This window comes from Symsagittifera roscoffensis, chromosome 5 (genome assembly GCF_963678635.1).
Source record: "Symsagittifera roscoffensis chromosome 5, txSymRosc1.1, whole genome shotgun sequence".
Taxonomy (NCBI): Eukaryota; Metazoa; Xenacoelomorpha; order Acoela; family Convolutidae; genus Symsagittifera; species Symsagittifera roscoffensis.
The window spans coordinates 49,913,089-49,932,100 of NC_087066.1; the positions used below are offsets into that span (position 1 = coordinate 49,913,089).

The 19,012-nt window shown below is 34.2% G+C and overlaps 1 protein-coding gene across 1 annotated transcript; it reads right to left on the bottom strand.

The window, feature by feature from the left end:
- Positions 1 to 617: 617 nt before the first annotated feature.
- Positions 618 to 14,577, bottom strand: LOC134845544 (glycerophosphocholine choline phosphodiesterase ENPP6-like). The gene is made up of 9 exons (XM_063862477.1): positions 14,265 to 14,577; positions 12,949 to 13,106; positions 11,388 to 11,552; positions 10,320 to 10,515; positions 5,769 to 6,024; positions 5,228 to 5,380; positions 4,620 to 4,707; positions 1,495 to 1,771; positions 618 to 786 (listed from the first exon to the last, which is right to left on the bottom strand). Exons 1-9 carry the CDS (start codon positions 14,411 to 14,413, stop codon positions 735 to 737), a joined length of 1,494 nt encoding a protein of 497 aa, XP_063718547.1. The 5' UTR covers positions 14,414 to 14,577; the 3' UTR covers positions 618 to 734.
- Positions 14,578 to 19,012: the final 4,435 nt, after the last annotated feature.

Genomic DNA, 19,012 nt, shown 5'->3' on the forward strand with positions numbered 1-19,012 from the left:
ACGGGAAAAAGTCCGTCCAGTTCCCGATTACAAGTCGCTTGCTCTCGCAATTGAAAATATTTCTGCTTGATATATTCTGCTGGGAATTGTGAAAAATCTAATTAACTCAATGTGTTATTTGGCTCGTTCCAATTTATTAATATATGCGCTTTGCAACAGATAGCTAAGACACGACAAAAAGCAGTTCTATAAAGTGCAATAAAAAGTAGAAATAAGCCTCGAAGTGTAAGAATTCGGCTACCTCTCGGATTCGATCTGCGACATAGTCGTACGCACTAACCACTTAGCCACTGACACTCAATAAATCACAAAACCTAGCCCCAAATAAAGCAGAGAACAGATGCTATGAAATTTGCAATGCTACAGATAGTGATTATTGCAAAAGTGCCACCAAATAAAAAAAGAACACATTAATGAACACTTTTATTTGCGAGTTAGGTTAGAAACAAAAGACGGTTCGTACTAATAAACTAATGCTCACAAGCTAACCAGTGTAATTAGCGAAGAGAATGAATTGAGCTTCGACATAGAAAAAACTTGTACAGCTTCCGGGTAAAGTATTTCGTTCTTGTCGACCAACAACTCAACTTGATAACTAAAATTTTCTTATGTATACCTCTTATAGCAAATTAAATTGGAAATCAATTTGTACATCTAATCAGTTTATTTACAATAGAACACAGCAAAATGGTAAATGATAGAGTTATTGTTTTTATCTATAATCTGGAGAAAATTCAAGTGTTAATGTCATGTAATTCGATATCACTGGAACTTCTTTTGGGTACCCTAAAACACAGACTAACAATAACCACTATTTCAATAATACATTTGAAGAAGGTTTAGTTAGCTTCAGGGAATTTCGCAAGCGATTGTAAGCCTGTTAATATTTTAAGGCAGCATGATCAATTTTTTCAACATTTCAGTACCGGCGTACGCAGGAATTTTTCGGCAAAAAAAATCTAGTTTTTGTTCCTAAACCTACCAAAAACTGCTCCTAATTTTTGTTCTTAGACCTAGATTTTTAAAATGAAAAGAACGAAAATTAGGAGCATTTTTTGGTAGTTTGAGGAACAAAAACTAGTTTTTTTTTGACGCGCAATCCTTCTGATCACGGTCATTTATTCAAAAAATATATATTATATATATTTCTTTTTCAGCCGGTAGGACTGCGATCAATTTTATCATTCGATTCGTAATAGCTTTTTGCAGCAATAATTTCGTTGCTTCAGTTACGACATCTTAGAGAGTCGGTGACTGTTTATCGCTATAACTTCGTTTAAGAAACTCAAATTTCAATCTAGTTTTTCTAAACAGGCCAGCTTTTTGGAATACTTACAGCAAACCAAATAACGACTAAGAAGGCTTCAATATGATACCATACTCTATAAAACGAATCCTTGCGGTACCTGAGTTTCAGCTAAAAACATCCGAATACAAAATTCACCCTCACCTACGATAATCGAAACAGAGATCATAAAACGAGGAATAACTCACGTATATTGTGACTCAATTCTCTGTTTTCTGATGATGAGAAAGACGACCATTGAGAGGAAAGACAGACAGATGACTGATGCGACTGCTATCACCACAAAGGGGTGCAGTGGCTTGCTAGTCTGTGGGTTCCGCTTCAACATTCCCGCCAGGGCGTATCCGTCTCCACTTTGAGTCTGTGGCTGATCCTCCGAGGAGGGATCCACTTGCATGACGTCACAGATGAGGAAGAACACGTCAGTTATGGAGCCAGACACTGGAATGGGCTGAGCCACGAATTCTGAAAACCATCACAGAAATCAGTTATTATTGCACAAATCACATAGAACACAGAGGCGAAGCTTCGCAAACACAAGCGAGAGAAAGATAAAAAAAAGCTCTAGAAAATGGAATAAGAAATTCTCAAACAAATCAAGATAAATACCAATTTAAATATAGAAAATTTCATTTAGTACATGGAAAACCAACATACATTGTCAAATAAAAATGTACACAGAGGCGAAGCTTCGCTCCGCAAACACTCGCGAGAACACGAGAAAAAGCAACTCTGTACAGTGCAATAATAAAAATTAGAAATTAGCCTCGAATTAATTATTTAAAAAATCGGCCACCTCTCAGAATCGTACTTACGACCCAGTTATTACGAGACTCAGACACTAATCCCTCAGTCAGCGAAGCATTATTGATACCAAACACTAGCCAAAAAATAACCAGAGAACAGATGCTATGCTATTTCCAATGCTACATTGAAATTGCCAAATAAGTGAACACTTTTAACGAACACTTTTATTTGCGAGTTAGGTTAGAAAAAAAGAAGGGTTCGTAATAATACACTGTGCTGATCGCAAGGGTAACAATGTTTAAAAACTCTTGTAGTCCTCAATTAGTCCATACACTTCAATTGTCGGTCGATAATATTTGCATGCTTAATTAGCAGATATTTACCAATGCATCACATGAAAATTTGAAACATTCGTGCAAAATGGGGTATTAACGCAAGAAAGCTGAACTTCTGTGCGATGCTTTGTTAAATATCTGCTAATTAAACATGCGAAAAATAACGACAGGGAGTTCAATGGTTGAGATCAAGTGAGAGGTGAAAGATAACTTTCGAAACATTGTTACAGTTGTCTGAGACTTTGTAGAGGCGAAACTGGACTAAGCAATTTTCAAGCTAAAAATTGGCAAAGCCGAGCTTGAATTGATATTTGAACAAAAAAAACATTTTTCCGCTGACGGTATTCCAACTTTCGATCTAAAAATTATATTGACACTGTTTTTTATAAAAATAATCCAATTTGAGAAAATTGGATCAACGAGTAAAAATTTTATTTCGCTGCGAAATCTGATAATTTTAAATTCCACTTTCGAAACCAGAAATTGATCACGTTTTTGGTGATCTTAACACCTTTGCTGCTGGATAGCGGAGATTGCAAAGGTAATGAACTGAACTTAAAAAAATCAAAAGTCAAGGCGCGAAATAGTAAAACTAAGCCTGAATAAATTAAAGACTTTTCTGGAAAAAAATCAAGACGAATGTCTGAACTGAGTTATTTAGAGTTTAATCTCTGGACAATTCTATCAAATGCACTTGATACAATAATTGTTATAAATGAGAATGATTGTTAGATTATCCAGTCGGAAAAAATGAAACTGCTTATGTCAGATATATTTTGCACCGATAGGAATCACATAAATTAAATACTCATTGAAGCCTAAATTATCCTATTTGCCTCAGAAAAACTTTTTGTTCAATTCCACTCTTTTTTTTCAAACCGAAGACTTTTTGACTTTAATAAAATAGCTGTATGAATGCATTCTGCGGTATATACGCGGACCGATCTTTGCCGTTCGTTTTTGTACTTTCAAGCTTTTCTACTTGAAAAACATAGCCAATCGAAGATTGGAAAAGAGTAATAAACGCAAAAAACACGGACTTTCTTTAAAAAATCTCTTGAAAAAATCTCAACTTTAGATTTTCAAAGAAAAAATAGATACCCTTTAAGCTCTTTGAATTTCTAGAACAATTAATGATTGGCGCTTTTTTGATAAAATGAACCCAACTTGAGAAAACTGGATCAATAGGTAAAATTTTTATTGCGCTAGGAAATCTTAAAATAAATTCCACTTTCGAAACTAGAAATCGTTCACGTTTTTTTGCGCCATTTCCACATTCGTATTTGGAGAGTGCTAATTAGGTCTTTCAGCAGATGAAATTCAATTGAACTCAAAAAGTGCATTATACCTAAGTGCATCAATATTTGAAGACTTTTTCCTGCAAAAATATCAGCAAGGCTTATATAAGTCTACACTACGTTCATTACTCTTAATTAGATGACCGCGAGCCTGAATTTATTCAAGATTATTCAATATTTCGAATTGCCAAAAATATTCCAGTTTCCAGTACTTCCACAAAACCTGGTTAAACTTTTCTCCCTAAAACTTGAATCTGAACAAAGGCGAAGCTGCACTTAGCAAAAAACAAATAACAATACGCCAAGAAGTAGCTTTAAAAGGTTTAAGAAAAAAACAAGAAATGATAAAATAACGACTGCCCTCTACAAGACTTGATCCACAGACCTCCAGCAGCCAAATCGACTCTCTTACAACAGAGCCAGTGATGCTTAAAGCGCTGAAACGCTAGTCACTAATGAAGCGGAGAACACATACTATTACACTGCCAATGCATTGCAGCAAAGTGCCAATAAATGAGCACTTTAAATTGCGAGCTTGTGTAAAAACAGATTGGACGCCTAATCAACTAATTAGAACAACGGATAGATTAGTATCTGGAATAGAAAACTCCTCAAATTTGTGGCTGGCAATTCTATTTTTAAAGCAACAAGAAAAAATTGCAAATATGAAAACCAGTTCACTTTTTTTTCCGGAATGAATATATCTTAATAAAATCTTGGCAATCGTAATGGAGAAGTATCAAACCTATTTCAGAATGGAAAAAGATTTTTGAACAAAAGCGACTGTAGCGGTTGTGTACACCTCCACTCTCCAGACATCAAAAGTAAAGCTCATAGATGTCAAAATTTGCGGAAATTGACTTACTGCATTGATAGAATGAATTAAGCGACACTTGATCTAGAGTGAAAAACTTCTAGTGACGCGATTCGAACCTGTTCCAAAGGCAAGCAGGGCAGTATTTGCGTATGACTGCGAGTTCAAATCCACTCCATCCAGCAACGCGTACATGGGTTCTCTAGCCTGAAACAAAAGGCGAGCACTAACAGTATAACAAACAGCAAGCGCTAACTAAACATGCATGCATGCTAAAAGAGCACAACAGCGGTTAAACGTAACAAGTTGTGATTGCCTTTCCTTTGTGGATAAAAGGTCTTAAATCCAAGATCTGAAGAGACTAACAATTCATTACAGTATTCATTGCGCTCGAGGTTTATGAATAATTTGTCCTTAATAACAATGGTTGCTTTTAACTGACGGTTTATGTCATCTCTGATAATCTTCTTGTGCTCGATAACCAAATTAAATTACTCTTACCAGGCCTGAAATCATTCAGCAAAAATCATAATTAACCTCACAGCACGTCAATTAGTGCAATTTTTCTCGCCAATTTTAATTTTTGTTGACCAAAAAATTAGAGGACTACCAAAATGAAGGACAAACTCATTTTGTTTATGAACAAACAGCGAGTGTGTCTAACTAAGCGAAGAGTTGTTTGATTGTAAGTGAAGTGAAGATAGTTTGTAGAGGAGCCAGCATTTACCTGTGTGGCCATGACGAAGTGATGGTCTGCGACTATGAGTGCCTGTGGAGGGTAGAGTGACTCACTCAGTCTGCTCCCCACTCTCATGTCCAACTCCTCCGTGCTGTACACCTTCAGCTCAGTCGTCACTTGCTCCAGCTCAGAGATCAGATACTAAGCCACAATTCAAACATTTCAGCATGTCATTCCAGCACGCTAATGGAAAACTGATTTTACTTAACACGTTGTTCCAATAAAAAAATATTAATTCCAATCTGATAACGCTTTCTAATCGCAAGCGTAAATATATGAAAATCGTCAAAAATTCTAGAGATGGTCTTAATTTTCTAAAATTTGACTTTTCATTTTAGGTCTTTCATTCTGTTAACCAATTTTGCTTAGCCTGTAAATTTATTTAGATTCATTTTACCACAATTCAAATGCAAGCAAGTAACAGAAAAACTTTATTTGAAACAACTTTTACTTCATCGCGAAAAAACTAGAGCCACAGACTGAACTTCAGAAAAGCACATAAGCGCCAGGCCAGGCAAAGTAGTGATACCGATGCGTTCTTATCGCTGTAGAGTGAAAAGTACTGAGACTGGATCCGAGGAGGCATGAAGCTGACGTCATTGAACACATTGCCGGCCGACTTGGACAAGACGTCGTCGTAGAGGTTGACGAAGTAGAAGTTGTCTGCTGTCCTAGCTCTGTTGCCAGTCACTATTACATTGAAGTCTTCAAGATCTAATTCTTTGGCCAGAGACTTCATATGTTGGCAGTGTTGGAACAGATGATGTTTGGCCGTCGCTAGCACCCTATAAATAGCATTTAATAAAAGAAAATTAGAAAAAACTTAAGTTTTTGTATGAATCATACGAGAATGAAGTGTTGTCTAAAATATCAAACATAGCCATTAGACAGTTGGAAAAGTGTATAAAAACAAGGAAACCAAAAAAAAATTGGTTAAAGACTTCTGAGCATTTGTTAACTCTTAAACTATAACACGTGGAAGCTTTTTGAATTGCAAATATTGTTTATGACTGACAATATTTTTCATTAATTCATCGCATTAACAGAAAAAAGGATCAATAAATAATTTTGTTGGTCTAGAAATTCAAAACATAGCCAACTGACAGTTGGAAGAGATTAATGAACGCAAGAAAACTGAAAAGAAAAACTGGCTTGTTTTTTCAAAATTTTTCAACTTTTGAAAAAAAAACAGATGGCCTTAAAGCTCTTTGAATTTGTAGAACAATCTATGATGGAGACTTTGATGTTAAAATTAACCGAATTTGAGAAAACTGGACAAACAGGTAAAACTTTTATTTCGCTGGGAAATCTGATAATTTATTTCCATTTTGGGAAATTAGAAGTCGACCACGTTTTTCGTGACCTTTACAAATCTGCTGTTCGATAGTAGATTTTGCCTTCCTTTCAACAAAAGAAATGCACTGAACTTAAAAAGTAATTACAAGTCAAACCGCGAAAAATAAAAATTGAGCGTGAACAAATTTTAAGAATTTCTCCTGAAAAAAAATCAGCAAGACCTCTATAAGAGTACTCATTACGTTCATTACTTTTAAAAACCACCAGTCAAGCCACGAAAAAAAAATTGAGCATGAACAAACTTTTTCCTAAAAAAAAACAAAAAAAAATCACTACGTTCATTAATCTTAAAAATTAACATCCATTTTTAAAAATAGAATTTATTCACGTTTTTTGTGACTTTAACACTTTTTTTAATTGATAAGCGTTATTTTAAAGCGTTTGCCTTCCTTTTAACAAAACAATAAAGTGAAATTCAAAAGAAATCAAAAATCGGACCATGAAAAACTTTGCGCGTGAGCAACTTTTTCCCCTAAAATAAACAAGAAAACTCATTAGACCTATTTAAATGAAAATCACTTTAAGGTAGCCGAGAGACAATGGGAATAGAGTCAATGAACGCAAGTAATCAGAAAAAATACTGGCTTGTTTTTTGAAAAAAATCTCAACTTTCGAATATCCAAGAAAAAACTGCCTTTAAGCCCTTTGAATTTCTAAAACAATTTATGATTGACAATTCTTTATATAAAAATAATCCAATTTGAGAAAATTGGATCAGTAAGTAAAAATTCTATTTCACTGCGAAATCTGATAATTTTTCAATTCCATTTTCGAAATCAGAAATGGATCACGTTTTTGGTGATCTTTACACTTTTGCTGCTCGATAGCGGAGATTGCAAAGGTAACAACGGTAAGGAACTGAACTTAAACAAATCAGAAGTCAAGGCGCGAAAGAGTAAATCTAAGCCTGAACAAATTTAAGACTTTTCTTGGAAAAAAAATTATGACGACAGTCTGAACTAAGTTATTTAGAGTACAATCTCTGAACAATTCCACCAAATGCACTTGATAAAATAATTGTTATTCATGAGAATTATTGTTAGAGTATTTATTCGGAAAAAATGAAGCTGCTTACGTAAGATATATTTTGCACCAATAGGACTCACATAAATCAAACACAGAAAACTTCTTACTCATCACATTGAAGCCTAAATTATCATATTTGCCTCACAAAAAACTTTTGTTCAATTCCACTACTACTTTTTATAAAACCCAAGACTTTTTTGACTTTAATAAACTTAGCTGTATGCATGTATTCAGCGGTATATACGCGGACCGAGCAATCTTAACCGTTAGTTTTTGCACTTCCAAGCTTTTCTACTTGAAAATTAGATTGCAGCGAGCCTAAAACTGTTTCAAGATTATTTAATATATCGAATTGCCAACTGTTCAACACAGAAGCGAAGCTGAGCTTCGCACCTTTTGCGTTACAAAACAAGCAACTTCGAAAAAATTGAAAATGTCAAAAAAACTACATCTATAAAAATGAATAAGGCTAGTTTTGGGACAAAAACATGCCATGACAACAAAATGTGAAATAAGCATCAGAAAAAAATTAACCAAGCGGTAAAAAGCCGAAAATACCTCAGCAGAAACCTCTTAAGCCGAAATAAAATCAAAAAGACAAAAAGGAAAAGAAAAAAAGCCGAAACAAAAAATCTTGAAATAAAAAAGTAAAAACTCTATTACAAATTTTAGCATTTCGTGCAATCTAGGGGGAGCATAAACAATATGACTACCTTCAAACCACTCAAAAATAGGCCACTAAGCCGGTGAAATTTAAGCCGAATCATTTGAGCAAAATAAAGTTTTTAAGCGGAAAAAAATATACGAAATCAAGGTTAATGAAATTATAAATAACAGAAAAAACACTAAAAACAACAACAAGCTAGCTTGCGTAGAGCAAAACAAAATATTTTTACGATGTGGCAACTAAGCCGACAAAATATAAGCTGACAAATAATCAGCCGACAACTTTTTTCGAAACGGAATATTTCCCGTTTGAAAAAAAAACAGGTCCTGTCAGATTCTAACCCAAGACCTTTGCCATCCCAAGCGTAATCGTTAGCACCAGACCAAGTGTTCCGCAGAACCACCAAATTGAATTTATTATCAACTGAGCCTAAATTTATCATTCCTAATTTTGACAATTCTGTGAACAAAGTTATTAACGGAAAAAGTCTAGTACCCGATTGCAATACCATTGCTTATCTCAAAGGTAAAAAACAGATAGCCTGTAAAATCTGTCAGTTTCTAGAAGAATTTACGATGGGCGATTTTTGATAAAACTGACCCAATTTGAGAAAACAAGATCTGGGAAATCTAAAAATTAACTCCGCTTTCGAAACTTGAAGACAATCCCTTTTTTCGCGACCTTTATACTTTTGCTGTTCGATAGTGGATTTTGTCATCCTTTTAACAAAGGAAAAGAAATGGAATTTAAAAAATCAAAACAAACCCGAAAAAGTAAATTTGAGCCTGAACCAATTTTATGACTTTTCCTGAAAAAAAATCATCGCGACCTATATAAGAGTCTGAACTACGTTCATCGACTCTTAAAAATCCACACGTTCATTAACAAATTATCAACAGATATGATCACACTAATTGATGTCAGGTTGGGTCGTTTCAGATGAGCTTACCTGCGTTAGACGGATCTAAAGTAGCAATCGAGCATTTTACAGACAACAGTATTATTATTATTTAATAGCTAGTTGAATATTATTATTCAACAGTTTAAACTAAAAACTAATGTATTTCACACCTCGAGGCCGAGGAGTGGGTTATGGAAACCAGTCACGTTATGTTGCATCGAAATAAACAGAGGGCGAAGCAGCTTATTGGTTTAGAAGCAAGCTCAGGGGAGATAAATCGCAGAAAAACTCAGTTTAATTAATTTGTGCTTGGGGAAAGGCAATGCTGGTTGCATTTAGCGTGTCTAATGAGAAGTGAGATGGCTTTCCTTTTTTTCACAAAATTTTTGGGCCCAAAAACAAACTCCATTTAGAGATTTTATAGATTGCATTTTTATCTCTGCTTATGTTATTCTAAAAAAAGTTGGAGCATTTCTTCATTTCATTTGTTCAATCTCGCCATGTTCAAAACGGGGAGGCCGATTGCTTGCACTTACTTCTTTTTCATCTATGCATACCAAAAGTGCTTCCAATTCTACCTTACCGTTGCCAATTGCCTCGCTTGCTTTAAATATGTTAAGTGAATTAGTCAGTTGAAATTTCATGACCACACCAAACCAAGCTAATAAGGAACATCCAATGTTAAATATACAGAAACTTTCAATAATTCGGCTAGACAAAAATTACTAAGCAGTACAAAATGTAGAAAAAATACGTCATATTATTAGAATTTGTAATTTTCAGGTGCAATTGTAATGAAGTACTAATTTTTACTCAGTGACTATTAACTTTAAAAAAAATTTTCGATCTTTTTTGGATTGATATTTATTTTCCAAATGGAGTCCCTCCAAAAAAATTAAAAGACACAATTTTGATAACCTAAAGCCGTACCAGATGTTCCGTTTCGGCACTTTTTGAAGGTTTTGACAAAAAATGTATGGCCCCTGATCCCCCTCAAAGTTAGTATATGTAGATCTGAAGGCTCTTGAAAAATTTCAGAATTTTAGAGTCGGTTAGCCAAAAATGATAGTGCCCAGTTTTTGACGATACCTACAACGAAAATTTTCTTTTTTTTTAAGTAAAAAACTAACTCTGTGTAATCGGATTTTAATTCGAACTCGTTTTCGGGAATGAATTGGTCGAACATGAACACGACATTGGTCTCTTTCTTAATTGAGTCTTTCATCGCAGCTTCCAAGGATGCATTGGACAGGGCGAATGTCTTCACACATTCGAGGTTGTCCAGGGGCTTGCACAGGTTGGAGCCGTACACTGTCACATTTTTCTCTGCGGTGATTAAAAATAATTCGATTTTAAAATTTATAAACTCAACTAAATTTATATATTTGTTCTACGATTTCTCTACTATTTCCCCAAGACCAGCTGTCCAAAAAAATTTCATAGAGACGGAAACAAGAAAATCAAAAAAAAAGTTTTTGGAAAAAATGAAAATAATTTCAGAAAAACAGTCGAAAACACAATCACCAGTATTAACTAAGATTTTAGTACTAGCCAATTGATACCTAAGCCGGCATGTAGGTAGACGCCCATTGAGCCGAAAACAAAAAAAGCTATAAAAATTGTTGTAATAAGAAAATTTTGAGCAATTGAGTTGTAAAATTAACTTGCAACAGAAACTACTTGAACTTCTCAAGAAATATCATCAGTTTTCTTTTTTTTGCCTTTGAAGCGACACAGAAATCACCGATTTGGCAACTAAGCCGACAAAACATAAGCAGACAATCCGACAATTCAATTTTTCCGGGAAAAAATTTCAATTTCATACATACTGAAAAAAAAAAACAAGGTCCTCCGACCGGGACTCGAACCCATGACCGTAGGGTACAAAGACATCAGCGTTACTTCGTTTTTAGGGTGAAAAAGTCGTTCCCGATTACAAGACACTTGCTCCCGCAAGTTAAACATACTGACTCAAAATCTGTATCAGAAGTGAAACTTCTATCGCAAAAATGCTACAAAAATCGTTTGAGTTTTGATGGTGGTATCCTAAATCGAGAACAATGAAAAGACGTCAATTCTCAATGCCACTGTGACAATTATTTATATATTTTTTCCAAAACCATGTATAAATTTTTTCTTTATGATTAACACAATAATTCTTCTCTCTGGTATATTCATACCAGTGACAGAAGTATTACCTCCAGTTTTGGCCAGATGAGTCCATATGGGATGGAAGTGAGTCCACCACTGGGTCGACATGTCTATCTCTCCTTCAGCGTCGTCTGTGTTGTAAGAGAAGGACAGTTTGGCCTCTGAGTCATAGAGGAAGTTGTCGATGAAGTTGTGCTGATGAGGTTGCAGACCTTTCAAAAAGATTAGTCTTATATTTTCTCATCAAGGTCACCAATGAAACTTCACAACCATGCCTTAATTCTTTCTGTGCCAACTCAAGATTAAAATTAGTCCGTCCCCGGTAGCTGAACAAATACTTTTCTCTTGTTTTTGGCTCGACTGTAAGAGTGCATTGAGGAAGAAAGAGCGATTTTTAGGCATTACAGGAGAAAACTTTAAACAAAAAATCGATAAAAAATCTGCCTTCAACGATATTTTAGCAGAAAAACTGAAATTTCTTCAGCAAAAAATCTAACAAAACTGAAAGATGGTTGTTTTTTTTTTAAATTTAATATCCGGGAATCAAAAATTGATATAAATTTTGAAAATTATTTTTATAGCTCAGCAAAATCAGTGAAACAAATCTTCCAATAATCAATTGAAGTAATTCGGTTAACTGATCTGGTAAAATACTGGAACTTCATTTCATTGAACGCACCCCAAGTAATAATATCATAACAAATGTCAAAAAGTTTAATTATGTTACTAGCCAAAAAATGTAATTTATAATCTTTTGAGTTATTGCGCCCAATTTATCAAACCTCAATTGCGCATCTGGGATTTTCAAAAAAATTTCGAGATTTTTTTGTAGGTCGGCCAAATTGATTTTTTAAGCTCTGCAAAGCACTAAAAAGACCCATTTTTGGCCAAATTTTTGGTGGCGCAAGCAAAATTTTGAAAAACATAATGCGTTTTGAGGCACTTTTTGGACATTTTTGACGAAAAAATCGCGTTTTTTCGGCGCGCGCTCCCACCTCAAGTTAAAATATATTTCAACTTATTGTTTAAGTGTCAGGTAATGTAGCGAACACATTTGTATAGGTCAATTCGATTTTCCTTTTTTTGTTGATCTTACACAAATTTGATATTTCACAGATGCACAACATTTCTTTATAAGTATAGTACAGTTCAAATTCATTTGCTAAAACGAAAGCAAAGTCCGCTCTCTCCAATTAACGAAAGTTCAAATGACGCGAAAAAACTTGAATGGCTTTTAACTTCAAAAAAGAATTTTCACTTTAATATATACCAACGGCATAAAACAATTGCCTATACTGGATTAATAGGTAATTGTTTCATGCCGTTGGTATATTAAAATGCTAATTCATTTTTGAAATTAGAAGCCATTCAAGTTTTTTTCGCGTCATTTGAACTTTCGTTCATTGGAGAGAGCGGAATTTGCTTTCGTTTTAGCAAATGAATTTGAACTGTACTTATAAAAAGAAATGTTGTGCATCTGTGAAATATCAAATTTGTGAAAAATCAACAAAAAAACGAAGATTAACTCGACCTTTACAAATATCTCCGCTATGTTCCCTGAAACTTGAATAGAGTAAGTTGCATAATTATTCTGCACCAGAGACGCACCTGTTAGGAGAGATGCAGTGGAAGGGAGGGTGAGGGGTGGGAACACTGAGGAGAGTGAGAGGGGGAAGGAGGCGCCCAGGGAGTCCAGCTGGTCCTGGGAGGAGTCCGACTGAGTCACACTTGGCAACAGGCCATCCAGCACCAACACGAACAGCTTCCTAAGAAAAACAATCAAACATTTGCAGAAAAAAAAGCGAGAGCAAATCCAAAATTCTGTCAACGAAGCCCCACTAGGAGATGAAATTAGAAACAGACAAACAAAAACAGAACATGAGACACTAAATTAGTTATCATTGCATACTTTAATGATCATTAATTTGTCCAGTTTGTTCCGACCATTGAAAAAAGGGATAAACTTTGATTTCTGGTGTATTTTAGTTTTTTTGTTTAAAAAAAAGTATCTCAGTGTCGAGAAAATGTCTTAGTCTAACTTTGAGCGAGTAAAGCAGGCGAGCAGGCTAATTATAAAAAAGATGGGCTATGAAAATTCAGTTTTACTCCAGTTAACTAATTTTTGAGGTTTATAGCCAAAACAAAAAAAACGTAGAAAATTTTATAAATTTTGATTTTTTTTATATAATGTCTCGACGAAAACCGTTGCGTATTTTTCTTTGACTGTCGATTTTCTTTGACTGTCGAATACGCCCAAATTTGAGGTGTTAGTCATATCCTTTCATCACACTACGCTCAAAAACAACATTAATTTGAAAAAAAAAGCATGAACAAAATTTTCACATATATTTCTTAAGAATATGGTGGGGACAATCTGTACAGGCTATCCTCTTCCTCGTCGTAGATCCGTAAATGTTGAGATTGACCGAAAACTTAAAGCAAAATCCGAATCTTATATATATATATATACATACACGAGATAGAAACATGTTAAATCACGTTTCCAAAAGCCAAGCTCTGAAGTTAAGGCCTAGGAAATTAGACGACAAGCAAATTAGACGATCGTAAAGAAACGGAATTTAAGGACAACCAATATTTACTCAGCCAAAAGTTAATTTAAGTATGTAGCAAATTTCACGCAATTTGCACGCAAGATATTGTCTAAATTGGACAACCAGTATTTACTCAGCCAAAGGATAATTTAAGTATGTAAACAAATTTCACGCAAGTTATTTTCTGATCGTCCAATTTGCTTGTCGTCTAATTTCGTAAACCCCTCTAACGTTTTATTCAAAATTTCATTTTCTAATTCCAATCACGCTGTAAGTGCTTCAATGTGGATTCACAATGTCGGTAGAAGGGGCTAACTGCGCGTAAAAAATATAAGTTTTGATTATTTTTGGGTAAAAGGAAGAAAAATTAACCTGTTCGCCGCAGCTGGATTGAGCTCAGCTTCTTCCGTTTTGGTTTCATTGTTCTCCAAGATAACTCGGTTGATTTGAAGGGCTATACTGACAAGGCACAAAAACATGCAACCCTGATTCATATTTGGCACATTTTTCTTAGGCAGCATTTTTGTTGATCTGAAAGTTCACAATGAAACAATTCTGATGCACTACAATGTTTCGGCGAAAATACGATTTAAAACAATCCAACGGTTTTATTACGAATCAACGCTGATTTAACCAACGATAAAACATCAATTTTTTGATGTACTAACCATAACCAACTGCAGTGTTATAGAATAAATTCAAAACTATTTATATTACGTGAACAATGAAAAAATTTTAAGTGATTTGACACGCCACTTCGATTGAGGACTATAATTGGACCACAGTCTGACTATAGCTAGTTACTAAAGCGTCAGCAGGACTTAACAAAGATACCAAATTTATGGTGCGTGAAAGAATAAAGAAAGACATCGAAGAGTGTTCAATGTTTCCAAAAAAAAGCCACAAAACTGCCGAAAAAAAATACATTTAAGACGATGAGTATCGAATGTCTCGCCTGATATTAAGAATAAATACAAATAATTCTTTCTAGGAAAAAAAAACATATTTTCTTCCATATATAGGAAACCACTGTCACGCATACGGGTTAGCAACAAAAAATTTCACAGTGACCCAAACAACAATCAAAAAACAGTTTTTGGGAAAAAATGAAAATAATTTCAGAAAAACAGTCGAAAACACAGTCACCAGTACGAACTAAGATTTTAGTACTGGCCAATCGATACCTAAGCCGACAAAAGGGTACACACCCATTGAGCCGAAAACAAAAAATGCTAAAAAAAATTGTACAAAAATTTTGAGCAATTGAGTTGAAAAATTAACTTGCAACAGAAACTACCTGAACTTTTCAAAAAATATCAATCATTTTTCTTTTTTTTTTGCCTTTGGAGCGACACAGAATGAGGTGAATAAGCCAATAGAAAATAAACCGAAACCATATAGGCCGAAGAAAACTTTAAAGCCGAAAAATAAGAAAGAAGAAACACGGAAAACATACAACGAAGGGGTATTAATCTTAGAAATTTTTATGAGCGAACTAAAAACACTTAAATCGACGATGAAAATCGCTGACAGCAAGAAACAAATCACCGATTTGGCAACTAAACCAACAAAACATAAGCAGACAAATCTACAATTCAATTTTTCCGGGAAAAAAATTCAATTTCATACATACTGAAAAAAACACCTGGACTCGAACCCATGATCTAAGGGAGCAAAAACATCCGTGTTATATCGTTGTTTAGGGGAAAAATCGTTCCCGATTACAAGACACTTGCTCACACAAGTTAAACACACTTACTCAAAATCTGTATGAGAAGTGAAACTTCTATCGCAAAAATGCTACTAAAATAGTTCGAGTTTTATGGTGGTCTCCTAATTCGAAAAAACTGAGAAGACGTCAATTCTTAATGCCACTGTGTCATTTCTTTATATTTTCCCAAAACCATGTATAAACTTTTTCTTTTTGATTAAATCAATAATTCTTCTCTGTGGTATATTCATACCAGTGACAGAATTATTACCTCCAGTTTTCGTATCACCTCAGTAAAGGTCTGAAAGATATATCTGGTGCAATTGATTTTGCACTAGGCTGAGAACCTCCAGTTTTGGCCAGATGAGTCCATATGGTATAGAAGTGAGTCCACCACTATCTCTCCTTCAACGTCGTCTATGTTGTAGGAGAAGGAAATTTGAGACGATTTAAGACGATGAGCATCGAATGTCTCGCCTGATATTAAGAATAAATACAAATAATTCTTTCTGGGCAAAAAACATATATTTTCTCCCGTATATAGGAAACCACTGTTACACATAAGGGTTAGCAAAACAAACATTTCAAATTTTGCCATCAGACAAACATTCAATAAACATAGCACACAAACAGTTGGACAAGTGTCAGTGAAATCAATGAAACCGAAAAAAGTGAGATTTAAACATTCCTTACGTTTTTTCCGGAATTTCGAAAGTTGAGAAATGTTTAAATCTCTTCCAACTGATAATTTTTTCCAAATGCCTGTGAGCTATATTTGTTGAATGTTTGGTTGTCTTATGAATTCGTTTTGAATTTGTTTTGCGTTCGACCTTCGAGAAAAAACGTATCTCTTATTAATGACATTATTCTCATACAAACCCCAATAAAAACACTTGATAAGTAATTTCTCTACTTGACATCCTTTTTCAACACTTAAATAACATTGACGCTTTCAACACTTTTTCAACACTTAAAGTCATTGACTCTTTTTCAAAATAACATCCTTTTTCAACACTTAAAGTCCTTTTTCAACACCTAATATAACATCCTTTTTCAACACTTAAAGTCATTGACGCTTTTTCGCGCCATTTACACTTTCGTAATTCAAAGCGTAATTGGCTAAACAAAAAAATCGAAATTGCGCGCAATCAAACTTCATGATTTTTGACTTTAAACCAGAAGGCCTAAATAAATGATCAACCAACAGTTGTAAAAAACTAAAGAAAACCAAAAAAGTTTTTAAATTTTCAGCATTTCAAAAAATATATATAATCTCAAAACTAACCACATCTGATTCAAGTAATACAGATCAAACTCAGATCAAACCAACAACTAATCATTCTCAAACTGAAACTAGCCTCAATTCAATTTGGAACGACTTTTTTTTCAAAAATCAAGAACCTTGTTCGAAATTTTTTCGATAAACCTAACCAAATTTGGGAAAACCGGATCAAGAGATATTTCATTTTGTTGAATATTAGAAATGTAGATCAATTTTGGAAACAGACCATTCAAGATTTTTCGCGTCACTTACACTTCGATTGGTGGAGAGCGTAATTTGCCTTGCAATAACTAATAACAAAAAAAATCAATCAAGTGCCGTAATATAAATGAGAGCACAGAAACAATTCAGCCAAAAACAATTGAGCCAATTTCAAATCCAGACACTTCAGCTTAAAAAACTTAAACCGTTTGCCCAAATTAGATTCAAAAGACTAGATCAACAAAAATTTTAATAATAAAAGTGAAACATCAAGAAACAGGTTTCAAAGATTACAACGAATTTGCTATAAGTAAACTTTTTAGTATACCTGTACATTGAAGTTGTAACGTTTTCAATATTTCAATATAGTCTCGATTGTAGTTACTTGCATTTTGGTACGAGTGACTCGTTGACGCTTGAATACTTGGGGTTGGAATTTTTAAGAGTATCAACGGTCATAAGTCTTTGTACTGATATGGGCAATTTTAGCTCATGTTTTAAAAAATGTGACGCGCATGGGAAGGTATGTGTGGTTTTGTCGACAAGAATTAGTTCAAATCTATCAAACCACCTAACAAATTACTTGAAAAATTACTAGACGTTCGAAGTAATTGTTCCGACCATAGAACCTGGAAAGCGGGGATGAGCTTTGTCTTCAGACATTTTTTTTCCACGCAAATCAGGTACCATAAATAATATCATCGGAATTAGATCCATTGACATATCATTAAAAAGTCCTTTTAACCATAAGAACCACATAAAAAATTCTACTAAATTTTGTGACGAGAAAAACCATTTTGAAATTTTTGATTTTAGAGTAACTTCGAGTGAAAAATACAAGCAAACAGGTTTTTTCTGGTAGGTTTATAATTCAAGTTGAGCCATAGACATTTACTTTTACCCCAGTAAATTTAGTTTTCTAGTGCCTTCTTGGGAATAAAGAACCTTTTAAAAAAGTTTTAAAAAACTCTGAAAAGTGTTTTTTAAATGTGCATAAGCTTTTTGTTTTCCATTTTTTTTAGAAAGCTGTAGTCTTAAACGCCTACCTCTTTATTACAATCGAATATGCAGTCTTTTCGCACACTGTGAAAAAAAAACACAATTTGACACAGCGGCGAAGCGGAGCTGTGCATCACGTGCGATACAACGCAAGCCTAACATTACAAGCTAGCGAACAGAGGCGGAAACAACTTGTCAAAAAACTGTCGAGATTAAAACAAGCAATAAGAAATCGTTAAAAAACTTTAATCGATCAATTGAATCACAAGCGACATGAACTTGAAAAACTAATTTGTCCTTCAAACGGTACAAAAACAGTTGACTGGGCCGATACAACAAAAGCCAAAACCATGTAAGCTGAATGAAACTTTCAAGTGATAAAAAATGGACAAATATTGAAGCCAGATTATGTACATTTTGAATTACAGGAAAAAATCATCAATACTTGCAATTACAGGAAAAGTTGCCTACACTACAAAATCTGTGATGTGTCAACTAAGCCGACAAAACATATGCAGACAAGTAATAGGCCGGCAATTTTTTCCTGAAAAAAACTTCCGATGAGATTGTTTTTGGAATAAATGAAATACTCAATTGAATAAAAACAGTCGGTAACAAAAATACCAGCATTAAATAAGTTTTTATTACTTATCTAGCGGCCACTCAGCCGAAATTAAGTGGTTTTTGCCCTGCAAACAATTAAAATTAAGTTGACAGAATCAATACAACATAAACCGAAGCCATGTAAGCCGAATGGAAAAAACAAAACAAAAATAGAAACAACCAACCTGAATTAATTTAAAACAAGCATTAAAAAACCTGAATTAATTTAAAACAACTAATTTTTGCCCTTCAAACAATTAAAATTAAGTTGACAGAACCAATACAACATAAACCGAAGCCATGTAAGCCGAATGGAAAAAACAA